The sequence below is a fragment of the Suncus etruscus genome, chromosome 7, assembly GCF_024139225.1.
Source record: "Suncus etruscus isolate mSunEtr1 chromosome 7, mSunEtr1.pri.cur, whole genome shotgun sequence".
NCBI lineage: Eukaryota > Metazoa > Chordata > Mammalia > Eulipotyphla > Soricidae > Suncus > Suncus etruscus.
In genome coordinates, this window is record NC_064854.1 from 87,934,065 (window position 1) to 87,951,099 (window position 17,035).

At 35.4% G+C, this 17,035-nt stretch overlaps 1 protein-coding gene across 1 annotated transcript in view; it reads left to right on the top strand.

The window, feature by feature from the left end:
* Positions 1–422: 422 nt before the first annotated feature.
* GLP2R (glucagon like peptide 2 receptor) overlaps positions 423–17,035 on the top strand; it is a 63,734-nt gene continuing 47,121 nt past the window's right edge. The window contains 6 exon segments of the mRNA XM_049777652.1: positions 423–428; positions 532–642; positions 3,520–3,607; positions 8,090–8,194; positions 10,631–10,752; positions 15,378–15,484. Coding sequence (XP_049633609.1) covers positions 423–428; positions 532–642; positions 3,520–3,607; positions 8,090–8,194; positions 10,631–10,752; positions 15,378–15,484 — 539 coding nt within the window.

Below are 17,035 nucleotides of genomic sequence, written 5' to 3' on the forward strand. Positions count from 1 at the left end.
GATTGCCACTATCACACCTTTATTATTATATTTTTTTACTCTTATCCTTTAAGGAAAAAAATACAACTTACTGAACTTAAAAACAAATAACTGTAGTAGAATGCCTGTCTGAATACAGGCAGGCGATGGGAAGGGGTGAGGGGGTAATGTTACACTGGTGATGGGGGGGGTGTTTTGGTTATGACTGTAACCCAACTATGATCATGTTACTTAAATAAAAATATATTTAAAAAAAGAAATAGAATTAAGAAAATATAAATGATTAGTTAAGATATATATTAGGAGAGAAAAAGGGGAAAACAGAAGATAAGAGAGAAGAGAAAAGAAAGATAAGCATATACAGTAAAATAATTAAAAAATAATAAATTAGGCTAGTGCGTTGGAGTTGAAAGGTTTTCTAATTTCTAGGCACTGCATCAATGATGAAGGTAGGCTTTGCTAAATCTTACAGATTCTTTTCTAACCCTTATCTCTCTACTCCCCATTTAACCCTTTATTCCCCCCTCCCCATTTAACCCTTTTTACCCTCAGTTCTTAACTCTTCAGGAAGCGGAACATTTTCTCCACCAGAGTCAGCTGCCAACCAGCTCTCAAGATAAAAAGAGATTTTCAGCCCAAGAAGAAGCTGCTACTGCCTCTGCTGTTGATTAGCTATAGGTGGCCCTTTCCCTCTACCTTCCTTCTCTGTGGACTGTTGCTCACTACCAGATTTGGTTATTGAGAAGCCCCCAGCATGAGGACATTTCCTGATACATGACTGCTGGGAGCCATTTTTCAGAATTCACAAGACCAAATCACAGGCTGCAAGTTGTGCTCCAGATTTTATCCCTACTATTTCAAAAGATTTAAAAGAGAAATGTATATTTACTTTGAATATTTCTTTAGATGTGTTTCTTTAATAGGTATAACCCTTATTGAACATCTTATGTAGTTGCAATTTCCCCATTTTTTGTGAACTGTTTAATAGGAAATTCTAGTAGATAAGTTTCTCTAGTGTTCTGAGTTCATTTTAGAATCAGGTTATAAAGCCTGTGTAGAGTACAGGTAGGGGTGGGGTGGGGAGGAGGGAGAATTGGGACATTGGTGATGGGAATGCTGCACTGGTGGTGGGGGGTGTTCTTTACATGACAGTTCTCATTTTCTCGTTAATCTCTTATCTTTTTTTAAGAAAAGAGAGAGCTTAGTAAACTTTATGCTACTGTACTAATAATTTTATTGGAGATACAATAATTTTCACAAATATACTTGCTACTGAATTTTCTTTTCTTTTTCCTCTCTTCCATTTTATTTTTTAGTTGTTTTTTTTTTTTTTTTTTTTTTTTTTTTTTGGTTTTTGGGTCACACCCGGCGGTGCTCAGGGGCCACTCCTGGCCGTCTGCTTAGAAATAGCTCCTGGCAGGCACGGGGGACCACATGGGACACCGGGATTCGAACCAACCACCCTATTTTAGTTGTTTTTAATTTTTTATCTTTCTCGATAATTTGCTTCCCTGAAACAAATGTATTATGATCAGTTATGTCAACTATGTAATGCATTTTCTTTAATAATTAAAAAAAATAAAATAGTATCCAAAAACATCAATTACCTAATGATCAACTTTACAAAAGACAAAGTTTATACTATGATAACTATAAATTAAGTAAGAGATAGAAGAAAAGCTTAGAAAATGTGATTCCATGCTCATGGAATGGAAAAAATAGTAAAATGACTATCCTACTTATGCTATTATATTTAAACATTCAAATTTAATAATTTTTAAGGACCTAGAAAATTCATTTTATTTGGAATAAAATTTCATTTCAATGTGGATTTTGAGATTTGACTCAAATTATAAAGTGCATTTAGGAAAATAAAGGCAGAATATTCCAAGATTTGGCCCTCAAATTTGGGCCACTGGCAAAGGAAACATTAAAAAATAAACAAATTGGACTATGCCAAGCTAAAGAATTTCTGCATGGACAAAGAAACATCGGCTAAAACTAAGACAGCTAACTTCATGAGAAAAGTTTTTCATTCAATAGTCAGATAAAGGCTTGATATCCAGGAAAAAGTATTCACAACAATCAACAAATCTATTAAAACCCCTTCCCAAAAATGAGGAGAGGAAATGAATAGACACTTCTAAAAAAAAGTTGAGCAGATCACCAATAGTCACATGAAAATATCTCATGGGAATGTCAACCTCTGCAGAATATGGTATGAAGAGTTCTCAATAAACTTAAAATTGAGCTGCCATATGACTCAGCTATTCCACTTTTGGGTATCTACTCCCAAAATTTAAAAGTTTCTTTCAAAGGATATATGCACATCATTATTCACTGACATACTTAGTAAAATAGCTAAGATATGGAATCATTCTAGGTTTCCAACCATAGATAAATGTATTTTGAAGATGTGGTATATATAGACAATGAAATACCATGCAGTTATATGTAAGAATGAAATAATGCAATTTGCTGAACCTGATTTTAACTGTAAGATATTATGTTGGGTGAAATAAGTGAAATGTCTTACTTATCTGTGGTATATAGATTTTGAACTAGAATGTAGCCAAGGGAGAATTATTACATCACCCTTGATTAAAGAGCTTAAGGAGGAGAGGAACAGTGAAGGAAATAAATCAATGTAGTAAGGAAGATGATGAAAATAGGAAGTAATTTGGGAGCAGGGAGCAGGTTTTGCATTATATTGATGATATGAGAGAATGATATAGCACAGACTAAGCAACACTGAAAACGGGAGATCTAAGCTGCAACCATCAAATTTTTAAGTGACTTTCAAAATGGAAGGTTGGGCTTGGGGGTTAGGGATTGGGTCAGGCGGTGGAATGATGGAGTATAGGAGCACTGGTGATGGGAGTTAATACTGTTAGTGGGGTTGATGTTGAAATATTATATTTCTAAAATACAACTCTCAATTACTTTGTACTGGTTATTGAACTAAATAAAAATGTTAAAAAGAAAAAGAAAGAACCAATGATATGATGACTAAAATGTTTCTTGGTGCAGATTATAATGTATACTTCAGTGTGAAGGCTTGAGTATATTTTTTAATATAAACAATCATCTCTATGGATGCAGTGGTCCTCAAATTATGGCCTGCGGGCCACATATTGTATTTGTATCTGTTTTGTTTCTTCATTGCAAAATAAAATATATGCAGTGTGCATAAGAATTCATTCATAAGTTTTGTTTTTACTATAGTCAGACCCTCCAATGGTCTGAGGGACAGTGAACTGGCCCCCTGTTTAAAAAGTTTGAGGACCCCTGATAGAGTAATAGTATAGTATGTAAGCCTCTTGCCTTTCACACAACTGATCCTGGTTATATTCCTGGCAGACGTACAGTTCCTTTAGCCCCACTAGTAGTGATCCCTGAGTGCAGAGTCAGGAGTAATTCCTGACCACAGCCAGCTATCACAAAAACAAAACATAAACTAAGCTAAACATACAGACCTTCATCTCTGTATTCAGCCAATTAGGGTACCAAACAACATGTCAACATGTTGTTTCTGTTTAGGTTACAGGATCTCTTCTTGAGAAGACAACCCAGAGGTGGGCTCAGTATAAAGAAAAGTGCCTAAGAGATTTGCATAAGGAGCTTTCTGGTAAGTATTACACATGAATTCTGTTAAAAACTTTGGAAGTCTTATACCCAAGAGCCAACTCTTTGGGTTCATACAAATTTACTGTGCTCAACTTAAATAGAAAATTAGGACTTTGTTTTATTCTTTTAAATGATAGATTCAAGAAGACTATAAAAATTTCATTTTTCTATCTCCAAAAACAGCACATTCTTTAAGGCCCTCTCTTTATTCTTTCATACCAAGAAGGTATAACCAATGTTTGATATTTATAAAACCAATGTTTGATATTTATAAAAACCATTTCATACTCGTGAACATTTATGTCTGAGATCAGATTAGGACAGGTTGTTTTTATCTAGAGATATATTTTGAAAAGCTTTGCATACATTTCACACATATCAGGAAGATGATGGTATCTGGTCAAATATGTCCACAAGATATTTTTAAACAGCTCAAAACCCAACAGTTATATTTGTAGGTTCCTAGTATCAGTAATTGTTTGCAATGGATGGAATGATCCAAATAGATGATGTGAAATTATATTTTATTTCCAAGAGAAAGAAATTTCAGAACTTGGGCCTGGAACCCTTCCTTTTACATGAATTATTTTATTGAAGGACTATATATTACATAGTTGCTCATAATACATTTGTTTCAAGACCAATCCCAACACCAATGTAAAATTTTCTCCACTATTGTTCCTAAATTTACACCCATTCCCAAGTCAACCCCCCTGGCAGGAACAAAATAATATATTTCATATTGCTTGTTTATAGGTAAGAGAAAAATGAAATTATTTTAAGTACAATAATAAGAAAATTTGTGAAAATTAATGTATCTTTGGGGGGTCCCTAATACCACTCTGGCACCAACTTGGGACAGGTTGATACAACAACCTGACAATGAGGAAATGGCAAAAACTTGATCCAAAAGCAGATTGCCCTATCTCATCACCTAATGGTAAGATGAAATCAGAAGACACGCCATCCTGTGACCTACGCACAAACCAAAATCATTAATTACAGAAGAAGTACTTTGACAACCGTGACTGGGCAGAACTTTTTCTGGAATCAATAAGAAAGATCCTAGCCTAGGCTTCAGTCTAGGGTTTGTACAAAATCCAAGACCTCTAATCCCAGAGTTTTGACTTTGACAACTGTGATTGAGCAGAACTTTTGGAGCCATAAGGAAAGACTCTATCCTAGGCTTCAACCTAGGATCTATGCAGAAAAAAAGATCACTAATTACAGAAGAATGATCACAACAAATGTGATGGAACAGTTCTTCTAGAACCATAATTAAAGATTCAGTCCTAGACTTTGTCCTATGACCCATTGAAATACCAAGATATCTAGCTACAGAGGATTGATTTTGTCATCCACAACCTAGCAGAAAGTTTAATGGCACCATAAAAAGACCTTGGGGTTCAATAATGAGAATGTATTGAGCCTATAGTTGCTCCCATGACAGTATGCTTCAAGGGTGGAGAAACTCTGCATCTCCTAGGCCAAGGGAATTCCCTTTCTAACTATCCCAATACTTATTGTGCCTATGCAGAAAATAAAAACAAAAAAAAATGGGGGGGGATAAAAAAGGAAATAAAAACAAACAAAACAAAACCCCACAAAGCCTTGCCACAGAGCCCTTCATTTTTCTTTTTTCTTTTCTTTCTTGTGTTGTTATTTTGGTGATGATTTTTTGTTGCTGCTGTTGTGTTTATTTTGTCATTGCTTGGTTTTCTTTTTTATTTCTTTATTACCTTTCTTGTTTTGTTTTGTTTTTGTTTTGGGGCCACATCTGGTTACACTCAGGGGTTACTCCTAGCTATCAGCTCAGAAATTGCTCCTGGCTTGGGGGACCGTATGGGACGCAGCGGGTCAAACAGAAGTCCATCCTGAATCAGCTGCGTGAAAGGCAAACACCCTATCACTGTGCTATTGCTCAGGACACCTCCTTCCTTCTTTTAAATTGATATTTATAGCCTCTAGACAATTCCTCTGAGCCTTTTCTTCTTCTTTTCTTTTTCCAACAGAACCACAGAACTTGAATCATCTTGCCCTCCCCCATAAATTGAGGGGGGAGAAATGTATGGTACCAGGACCAAACAGTAGTATGAACATTGAGTGGAAATTTATTTATTTATTTGTTTGTTTTTGGGTCACACCCTGCCATGCTCAGGGGTTACTCCTGGCTTTATGCTCAGAAATCGCTCCTGGCAGGTTCAGGGGACTATATGGGATACCAGGATTCGAACCATCAACCTTCTGCTTGAAAGGCAAACGCCTTACATCCATGGTATATCTCCGGCCACTTGAGTGGAAATGTAAGATGATCAAACTTAAGCACCAAACTCAAAGTAAATGGCACCAAACTTGATACCAAATCTACAACAAGCTATACCTAAAGGAGACCTGTTACATTAGCTGTCCATGGGGCAAAGAGAGGAAGTAGGGGATGAATTCTGGGAATAGGGATGGAGGGAGGACAAAACTGGTGGTGAGCATGGCCCTAATTCATTGTCACTATGTACCTTAAATATTACTGTAAAAGACTTGTAATTCACTTTGATCACAATAAAATTATTTTAAAAAATTAATATACCTTGTTATTAGTCATTTAGATAATTTAGTCTGTCAGAAGTTTGTTAAACAATTTGTTTCTCATTGATTTTCTGTTTTTTTTTTATTGTTTCTGAATGTTAGATGACTTTGAGCCCACATTAATGTTTAAATTGGTGTGTTCTTACTGGGATGATGGTATTGAAAAAAATTGGAGTTGTTGCATGATCAGAAATTCTAAATTCTGTAGCTAATATTGCGGCTTTTGTGGGCCATTATTTTAGCTGCCATGGCTTCTGGAAGACTGGGGAAATGGTGCCTGCCCTTACTACAAAAAAGTTCTGGAGATGTCTTCCAAATATCTGCATAACTGGAATTTTGGTCCACTGACATCCTTATAGAACTCAGTGGTTGAGTGATAGAACTGGGCCATTGACAAAGTGGCAGTTGTGGGTGGTGGGTGCAGCTGATAGAGCTTTAGCAGGCTGGGTATTTGGTTTTCCCTCTCCCCAGAGATTGCTGTGAAATTCTTCTTTTTGATTCCAGGAGGTTTGCAGGCTTGGCTTACATTTGTAGCTTCTCACTTCCAGACTTCTGGTCATGTACCATCCCAAGCTTGAGATTATCCAGATATTTTAGATCATTGGACTAGTCTTCAATCAGAGACACATTATTATGTAGTTTTTGTGTCAGACATATGTGACCAAGAACCTGAGTTCTTCAGAAATATTGTATTGACTGATTTAGTTTGTACACATCACAGCAACTGTGTTCAAGGATAGAATTGGTGAAGATTTGACAAATTAAGTATAGAACACAAGGAATAAGCTGAACCTCCAGGTGAGTTTCTGATGCTGATATTTCATGTAAAATTAACCAAAATGAACATAACATGCATAGTAACATAATTAACTTGATGACCCACTGACAGAGGGCAAGTTTGGTAGATAAAGCCACAGTATTTGGGGCTGTCTTATGCATTTATGTTTTTTTAATTTTCCTCATCCTTAAACCATTTAGATATAGGAATATCTATGCACTTCCCTGCACAGGAACCAGTTTCATTTCTCTTCTTGGCTCTACACTTAGAAATTACTCCTAGATTTGCTCAGGGGACACATGGGATGGCATGGGCCAACCCAGGTCTGCTGCATGCAAACCAAGTGTACTTGATGTACCTTAACAACACTAATTTTTTTAAATTACTTTAAACAGCATGGCTACAAAGTTGTTCATGACTGAGTTTCAGTCTTACAACCTATGCCACCATTTACCCATGAATATTGTACTCCACCAGTGTGCCCAGTTCCCCCTGATTGCCTTTAACCAGACATTTACTTTTCTCTCCCTTTTTTTCTTTCAGACATGTGGTTTGTATTAGTGTTACTAAAGAAGCACCATTCACATCACTTTATCTCTATTTGACACCCAGTTATTGTCCAGAGTGATAAGTTCCAACTATCATTGTCATGGTGGTTCTTTCTCTACCCTAAATGCACTGCTCCACTATTTGTGGCAAACTTCTACATGGAAGGTCATTCTGTACCTCATCTCTAATGTCTCTGGAAATTATTATCGTGTTTTATTTTTTTTCTTATATCCCACAAATGAGTTAAATTATCTCATGTCTATTATCCTTCTTGCTCTCACTCATTTCAGCATCATACTTTCTATATCCATTCACGTATAAATAAATTTTATGACATCATTTTTTTCTAAAAGCTGCATAATATTCCATTGTGTATATGTACCAGTTTCTTTAGCCACTTATCTGTTCTTGGACACTTGGGCTGTTCCCAGATTCTAGCTATTGTAAATAGTGCTGCACGAACATAGGAAAGGCACCAGTTTCTGATTTTATAAAATCGTACCACTTATTATCTCTATGTATGTTAGTGAACCTTAGGCTCCAACATTTATTTATTAACCCATATTCTCTTTACAGGTATATTTTGCAATGGTACTTTTGATCAGTACGTGTGCTGGCCTCATTCCTTCCCTGGAAATGTCTCTGTTCCCTGCCCTTCTTACTTACCTTGGTGGAATGCAGGTAATAAAATGTATTTTACAAATTTTAAATTACTTCTTTATAGAATAGGTCTTCCCAGGTAGACCAACTTGTAATCACAGTTGAAAAAGTTGAAAAGCACATGCTTTTCTCAAATTCTTTACTTCCACAGAAGTTCTCTATATAAATGATCAGTAAGATATCTCTCAGTATCTCTACTTTTCCTCTTGTTTTTCTGAGGTATTGCTATGATTTGATGCTACATTAACACAATAGTCCCACTATATGTTCAAAAACTGCTATCACAGAATTTGCTGTAGTAAACACTGTTATAAAGAATGAAAATAGGAGGGTAAAATACTGGAATACATACACGACTCCCACAAACCTCTTGTTTTTCAGATAGATATGACATAGATGATACTATAGGACTGATGTTTTAAGGCCCATGTGATTTATATGGAGAATTTAACCACTGAGCTTACCCAGTTGCTACTTGAAAAATATGGCTGCCTCTATGGAACCAGACTATGTCTTATCTACAACTTTCCCAGAAATTTTCTTTCTTGATTATTTTAATTATTCTAGAAGGAGAGAAACAGTCTTTTACCTTTGACCAAAGATTATCTAGGAACCAGTATAACTACTCTGAATATACATAAGTAGTCACAAAGTTTCAAACAACACAAAGTGAGAATGAGTTTCTGTGATTATATGCCAATATTCTGAATTTCATTTAATAACAGCTACATTTGGTTTTACTTTTTTTGAAGATTTTAATGGAGATGAGTTTTTAAGAGGTACTATATTTTTGCATGAGGGAGGTAATGGTGTATATATATATATATAGGGAAAAAGGAATACGTAGTTTTTGTGAAATAATATTAGAAGACAAAACAACATAATATGAGAAAGAAATGAGTTTATTAGAGAAACCAGGCTGTATTGAAATTGGAGCAGTGAAGTGACAATAGTAAATTCAGTGGTCAGGGTTGGCTTTGAGAAGGTCTCTTTGATAGATGCCTTGGAAAAAATTTAAAGAAAATAGAGAATTTATATCCATTAGAAGAGTTTTTTTTAGAAGAAAATGAGAATGAGTGTAAGCCCACTTGTTAAGTTCCACAAGTAACAAAGAGGCCAATGTGGCTGGCAGCAATGGAAAAAAAATGAGTCAAAGATCAAGAGATTGGGGACCGGAGAGATAGCATGGAGGTAGGGCATTTGCCTGGCATGCAGAAAGACGGTAATTTTAATCCTGGCATCCCATATGGTCCCCCGAGCCTTCCAAGAGCGATTTCTGAGCATAGAGCCAGGAGTAACCCCTGAGCACTGCCAGGTGTGGTGTGACCTCCCCGCAAATCAAGAGATTGGAGGGAAAACTTTGTAAGTATTTCTGAAGGTCACTAAAGGATTATAGCTTTTTTTCCCCAAAGTACAGAGCCTTAGAAAATTTTTAGTACTTAGTGGCATGATGTAGCTGATTAATTAATTGATTAATTTGTTAAGACTATTGGTCTCAGACTAACAGTCTTCAGACCACAAAAGGTAAGAGTTGGGAAGTGTTTTTATTAATCTAATTGGAAGATATTTGTGAATCTAGTGATAAGGGGCTATCAAAAGATGAAAATGTAAATTCAGAAAATACTTGAAGGCAAATAAGACAGAATTAGCTGATAAGACAAATTAGGAATATGCATGGCATAAAGAATAAAAGGAATATGCCAAGGCCAGAGGACTGGCATTTGGGAAGTACATGAAGCAGTAAATGAAGAGTTTGATTTGATATGTTTCTTAGAAAACACCCCAAGAAAGCTGTCATGTAGACATGTTATTTAATAATTGTCTATTCACCCTAACGGTACTAAGAGATTCTAAACACTCTCAGTTTTTAACTTGCAAGTTTGCTCTCTGATTAGATAGTATTTGAGCAAAGACTCATGGAATAGATGTAATGGAGTTACAAGGATCATAATCACAAGCATGTCATTTTATCCATAACTTATACACGTTCATTTTTATTTAATACACAATCAAATTTCAGCTTTCCATGAAGAAACAACTAGGCCATTAAGTAGATGGGCCTAATCATCTGTAGCAGGCAGAGCAGGCTTATTCTTCTTCATGGAACCCTCTCATACATAAGTAAAAGAAATGCCCTGGGAGCCTCCAGGATCCCCAAGCTGAAATGTACTTTGGAAAACTTTCATATCTCAGAGTCACCAGGGACTAGCTCTAGAGACTTTGGGTAAACACAGCAGACATTAGCAGATCAGGATTTGTTAGGAAATGTAGAGATATCTGTGTTTTGCTTTCCATCCCAAATAAACAGTAGGGAAGCTAATGATCCCCTAAAAGGAAGTTAAAAATCCCCTTTCCTTGGAATTTTCCAGTTTTGCTACAATGGTGAGGCCCTAACCACATGCTTGGGGGATGGGTTGTATATTCTAACCTTTCCCCTAGAGCTGTGTTTACTTTCAGAGAGATCAGGAAGGGCCCACAGACATTGTTTGGCGCAAGGGACTTGGCAGATGCGGGAGAACTCCACAGATATTTGGCAGGATGACTCCGAATGCTATGAAGATCACAGCTTCAAAAAAAACGTGAGTCTTTTGGGCTCAGTGACAACATGCCTTTGGATCCAAACCACCCTTTGTGTGAACTCAGTAGCTGGTCAGCATTAGGGCATATAAAAGTTTTCCCCAACCTCTGGCCCAGACTTACCTGGGAGTGTCAACTATCAAACAAAATAGGACTCACTATATTTCGTAAGCTATGACAAAAAATATGAACTCAAAGGTAAGTTAGCTTCTTAATATTGGTCTTAGTCTTTGCATTTGCTGTTCCCATTCACCTTCCTCCAGATTTGGGAACTTCTCTATATCATTATTAATATTTAAATTTTTCTTGAAAGAAAAGTCTTCCATGACCACCCTATCAACAGTAACCTCAGTAGTTACCATCTATTATTCCCCCCAGCACCAGGATTTAATATCTATGACACTTGTCATTTGCCCATATTCACATGTATTTTCTTATTTGTTATACAGTCTCACTAGAATGACATAGTAGTGACAGTAGAAGATTTATGTGTCTATAAACCATAGAGATTACAAATTCAGGTTAAATGCTAAACTCTCAACTTCATGTTCAAACCATCCATTCCATATCTCTGTGCATATAGACTCTCTTGGTGCCCTTCTTGTACCACTCATTCCATAGGACTCATTTATTTCATTTAATCACTGTATGAATCTAAAAAAGATATGTGGGGGGGGCGGAGAGATAGCATGATGGTAAGGTGTTTGCATGCAGAAGGTGGTGGTTCGAATCCCGGCATCCCATATGGTCCCCCGAGCCTGCCAGGAGCGATTTCTGAATGTAAAGCCAGGAGTAACCCCTGAATGCTGCCAGGTGTGACCCAAAAACCAAAAATAAAAATAAAATAAATAAAATAAAGAGATACATAATTATTTTTTTTGTTTGTTTGGTTCTTTGTTTTTGGACCATACCCGGTGATGCTCAGGGTTTACTCCTGGCTCTGTGCTCAGAAATTCTGGTTCAGGGAACCATATGGGACGCCAGGGAGCAAAACCCAGGTCTTTCCTGGGTCAGCCTGGTGCAAGGCAAATACCCTACCATGTGATACAACTCTGGCTACAAAGATACATAATTCTTCAGAGGGAACCTGAACCTCTAGTTAGAATATCTTAAATAGACGTGATAACTGTCACCAGTATCATCAAAGTAATTACAAATTAATTACAAATTACAAATAATTTGTAATTACAAAGTAATTACAAAGTAGGCAATAAGTTGTAAAAGAGAGAAATAACAGCAAGGAGTTGATTGTTAAAATAATAAAACCACTAGAGTTTTGTTTTTTGAAATTTAGTTGTAATATCATGTCACTACAGAAAAGACACCTATTTTCTTATCCTCACTCTAGATTCTTCTCTTTTTTGCTTTATTTCCAGGATCCTTTTATGTATTCATTAAGGCTGGTTTTTCTTTATTTTTGTGTCAGTCATTTTCCTTCAAAGTAAACATCAAGGGGTATAAAACAAAGAATATGATTTTTGAGGAATTGATAAATATGAAAATATTTCTGTTTATATTATTCAAATAGTTAAACCATGAAGCATCTACAATATGCTTGATTTTGTACTAAACAGTGAATAAGACACAGGCATTATCTTCAGTGAACTTTAGTTCTCAGAAATCACAAAGACAAGTGTAGTAATTGATATGACAGGAAGATACCTGAGGTCATAGAACAAAAGAAATTCACCCAAGGGTGGAATGGAGCAGGTTTCTGTGAAGATAAAGAGGCTGAAAACAATGCAGACACTGTCACATTACTTTAGCCATGATACAAAAAGAATACCAGTGAGATATAAGAAGAATGTAAGTATATAAAGAACTCATTAGTCTGGTGGAAAATGGTAGGGTCAGATGCTGAGAAGAGGTTTTGTCAAGGACAATAAAGACTCAGGAGCCTGATGCAGTTTAGCAAGGAGCTATGAAATACCCTAAATTGGGCTAATTGAGAACAATAAGCAAGTCATTTGTATAGCTAACCCCTGAGTAGCATGTGGATATATCAGTATTTCAGTATATCAGTGTATAACATTTGAACTATAACATTGAACTCCCCAAATTGAACTACTAATTGGCCTATTGGTTTAATGTATAAAATAAATACTATATTAAGATATAGTTTGTGATATATTTATTTTATTATTATAACACAGTCATATATAACAAGAAATGTTAAGAAAGTTCATAAATTTAAGTAATGATGATTTAATTGAAAATTAAGGGCAGGACAATTTAAAAGAACAAAATCCACATCACAATGTGGATTTATAGAAATTATAAGTTTAATAATTAAAGGGAAGCATTTCCAAGGTTGTGGAAAGGAGAGATAAAAGAGAGAGCTCCCTGAGTCCACAAACATAAACAGAATTATAGGCAGATGTTTGGATATGGTCTTACCGAGAAGTAAATCAGAGACCATCTTTGGTAGTCTCTTCACTGGGGAACATGGTGAAAAACATTTAGAGGAATATAGTTAAGGAGTTATAGCTAAGTCTCTATCCAGGGAGACACTGGGAGCTCAGAGAAAACAATGAAGCCACAACAGTCACAGCACTGAGTCTTAAGCCTGCGTTTGGGTGTAAGTGGCTCTTGAAGAGACATTGGTGAGCTTTGATCATGTACTTGAGTCACTTGCATTAATGTTTGCAATAAATGTTTGAGGAGCAAGGATTTATTGTTTTTCAGTGTTTCATTTTAAATAATTTTGGCTTAGGAGACTTGAAATCAAAAAGATACTGACTTAAGCCTGATATACAACTTAGTTAGGCAGTGGCTTGAACCAACTTAAATTTTTAGAACCAAAAAGGTTTTATAGTGGGGATAATGTTTATTTAATAGGGTTGATGTGATTCTTATAATAAAATAGCTTATGCTTACTGAATAAAGGAAGGTTGTTTTATTCTCATAAAAAAAGAAAACACCCTCTCATTGGCAAGCACCTTCTTGACATCCTGAACATGAAAAGGTGCAGTGAAATGACACCTACAATCCTTCCAATCTGTTTCCGCAAAATAAACAATGCTAAAATACTAACTAAGATTTATGTCACCTAAAATTATAAAGTTAATACTACTACTTTATATGGAAACACAAAATATTTATCTACTTTCAAAATATTTACAGATGTACTGTTTATATTTATCTAGAATATAAATTTTAATTTATAAATATAAATAGGCAAATTAAAATCATGTATTCAATGAATAATATAATAAATAATGTAATCAATGACTCAGTTTGTAAAACAGACTATGTTATTTTAAAATACAGATCAACAAAATTAAGAGAGACAATTAGGAGGTCTTCTTAGAAGAGGTTGTTTGTGTTGGTATTAATAATACATAATTAATTTCAAAAAAAGAAAGACCAATATTAGAGTTAGAGATCATGAATGGATCTATAGAAAATAGTCCTATTAAGAAATTCATTTGAGGTTAATTAAGAAGGCTTAAAACTACACAAATCTTTTTAAGTCCAGATCATTGGATAATAAGAAAATATGCTGATATAATAAAATTATGAAATTTATTTAGGAATATAATCTTGATATTACTATGAATTATGAATTTATTAAGAAGGTGGAATCCATTGAACTATCACCTTTAATGCAGAATTGCCAGTGAATTCACTGTTAGATTATTCTGGGTGTCAGAAACAACATTTCAGTTTTACCAACTCTTTTGCTTCAGAAGTCATCTCTACAATAGAGGTAAGGGCTGGGAGGGCGGAAGGACCAGATCACCATTTGAAGCTCACCACAAAGATTGGTGAACACTGTTAGGAAAATAACTACACTAATAATTAGCATGACAATGTTAAAAAAATGAGAGAGGTAGAATGCCTGTCACGATATAGGCAGGGCGGGGAAGAAGAAGGGGCATTGGTAGTGGGAATGTTGCACTGGTGAAGGGAGTATTCTGTTTATGACTAAAACCCAACTATGAACATGCTTGTAATCATGGTGCTTAAATATTTATATTAAAAAGAAGTCATATCTAAAAAGATTTTAGACACCTGTATGATTTTAGGCCAAAATTTTATTCTTTTTATTTTTTACAACTTTTGCTGTGCCTATACAAAAATCTGCCACTTTTTTTTATCTTTTAAATATAGAAAAAAATTAAGAAGGTTAAGGTTCAGAAAAAATGGAGGACAGGAGTCAAGTGGTCTCAGGTGCATTGGTGGAGATAAAAAAGAACAGAACTAAATAGCCAAGCCAAACTCAACAACAAAAAACCAAGAGACCTAAACGAGAACAATTTAAACTTAAAATGGGTCTGTTAAACTGGCAGGTCAGGGGGCAACGGGTGGTGGTATAGGATGTCTTCTGGGAACATTGGTAGAGTGAAGTCAACACTGGTGATGGGATCTGCCCTGATTCATTGTATGTCTGAAATTCAACTATGAAGGACTTTGTAAATCACAATGGTTTCAATGAAAAGCAAAAGGAAAGAGAGATTAAGTGAAAATCTGGTCAGTCTTTTCAGACATAAATCTATATATTCCAAGAACAGTCTTCCAGAGGCAAAGAATTTATCCTAATTTTTAAGACATTCTTTTGTCCTAGGTACAATTCTTTGATGGTTCTTAGCTGGGTGGTTATGTCTGTTTTTTTCTTTGCATCTAGGACATGCACCATGACTTGCTGTCAAAATTGCAATTGTTGTATACCGTGGGTTACTCTGTCTCCATTGTTTTCCTCTGCCTGGCCCTCATTCTTCTCTTATTTCTTCGGTGAGTAAAATATCTCAATATATGTCCAGGCACACAATTGAAATTTGCTCATTGACTACATGTAGAAGGCAATAGAAGATCTGAATGGATGATCAGATCTGAAGCCAATCTAGTTATCTCATTGTGTAAGTAAATAAGAAAAGTACATCTGTACTTTGGAATACTATCTAGTTGTTAGGAAAAATGAAGTCATGAAATTTGCTTATACTTGATGGATATGAAGAGTATTATGTTGAGTGAAATGAGAGAGAAAGAGGGATAGACATATAATTCACACACTTGTTTGTAGACTATAAAAATAAAGAATATGGTAATTATATACAAAGACAATAGAGACAAGGACAGGAGAACCAGTTCATGGTAGGAAGCTGCTTGCTGCAAATTGGTGGGGAGGGCAAATGCAGAGAAAGTGACAATGATAGTTGGGAATGATCACTCTGGAAAAGAATTGGGTGCTGTAAGGAGGCAGAGTGATATGTATGATATCACAATATTTAGAAATTCATGTTTAGGCATTAAGCCACAATATCTAAAAGGAAAAGAGAGAGGCACAGAGAGAGGAAAAATGTAGATTGAGGGAGGAGGAGCATGAGGGAAACTGGGATATTGGGAAACTTTCACTGGTAAAGAAATGGGTGTTTACATTGTATAGCTGAAACTCAATAATGGAAAACTTTTTAATTGTGTATCTCAGTGATTATAATTAAATATTCATTAAGAAAAATAGTATATCAGGGTACCAGTAAGAGTTTGTCACTCGAAGTCATTAACACACCTAAAACTTAAACTGGAATACCTAATTTACTTTGCCTATTAGATAACCTCCTCTCTAGTTCCTAATCTCTCTCTCTCTCTCTCTCTCTCTCTCTCTCTCTCTCTCTCTCTCTCTCTCTCTCTCCCTCTCTCTCTCTCTCTCTCTCTCTCTCACACACACACACACCACAACTTTCTGTTCTCTTTACAATATTATAAGAAAGTTTTTTTTTTAAGTTGTATTTTGGGGACACACCCAGCATTACTTTGAAGTTATCCTGATCTGTACTCAGAAAAAGGCACATTGTATTTACAGAAGATAAAAAAAAAACCTTCCCAACGAAAGTTAATGAGCTAGGTTTTTATTCTAGGGTCCTTCACTTCCCATTAGTAAATGAAATAATTTTAGAGCTTTCTAGTGTCAATTGTTTAAAATACAATGATTTAAAGTAAAAAAATATTTAACAAAATTGAAAAAACCCACATTAAACACTTAAGCTTAAATACATGCATTCACTTATATTAATCCAACCTTGGAGACGAGTAATATTATAGCAGGTATGGCTTTTGCCTTGCACATGACAGACACAAATTCCAAGCCCCATCAATAATGAACACTGAACTCAAAGCCTGATGTCAAGTGTGACTCCCCCACTAAAAAGAAAAATGAATGATTTCATCCTAATAAAATAAATATTGGTTCCAATTCTAGAAGATTATTATTATTACACCAATTTTATAAGTGAATTAACTGAAATATAGAGATAAAGTAACTTACCAAAATTTTATCCCAAGTGA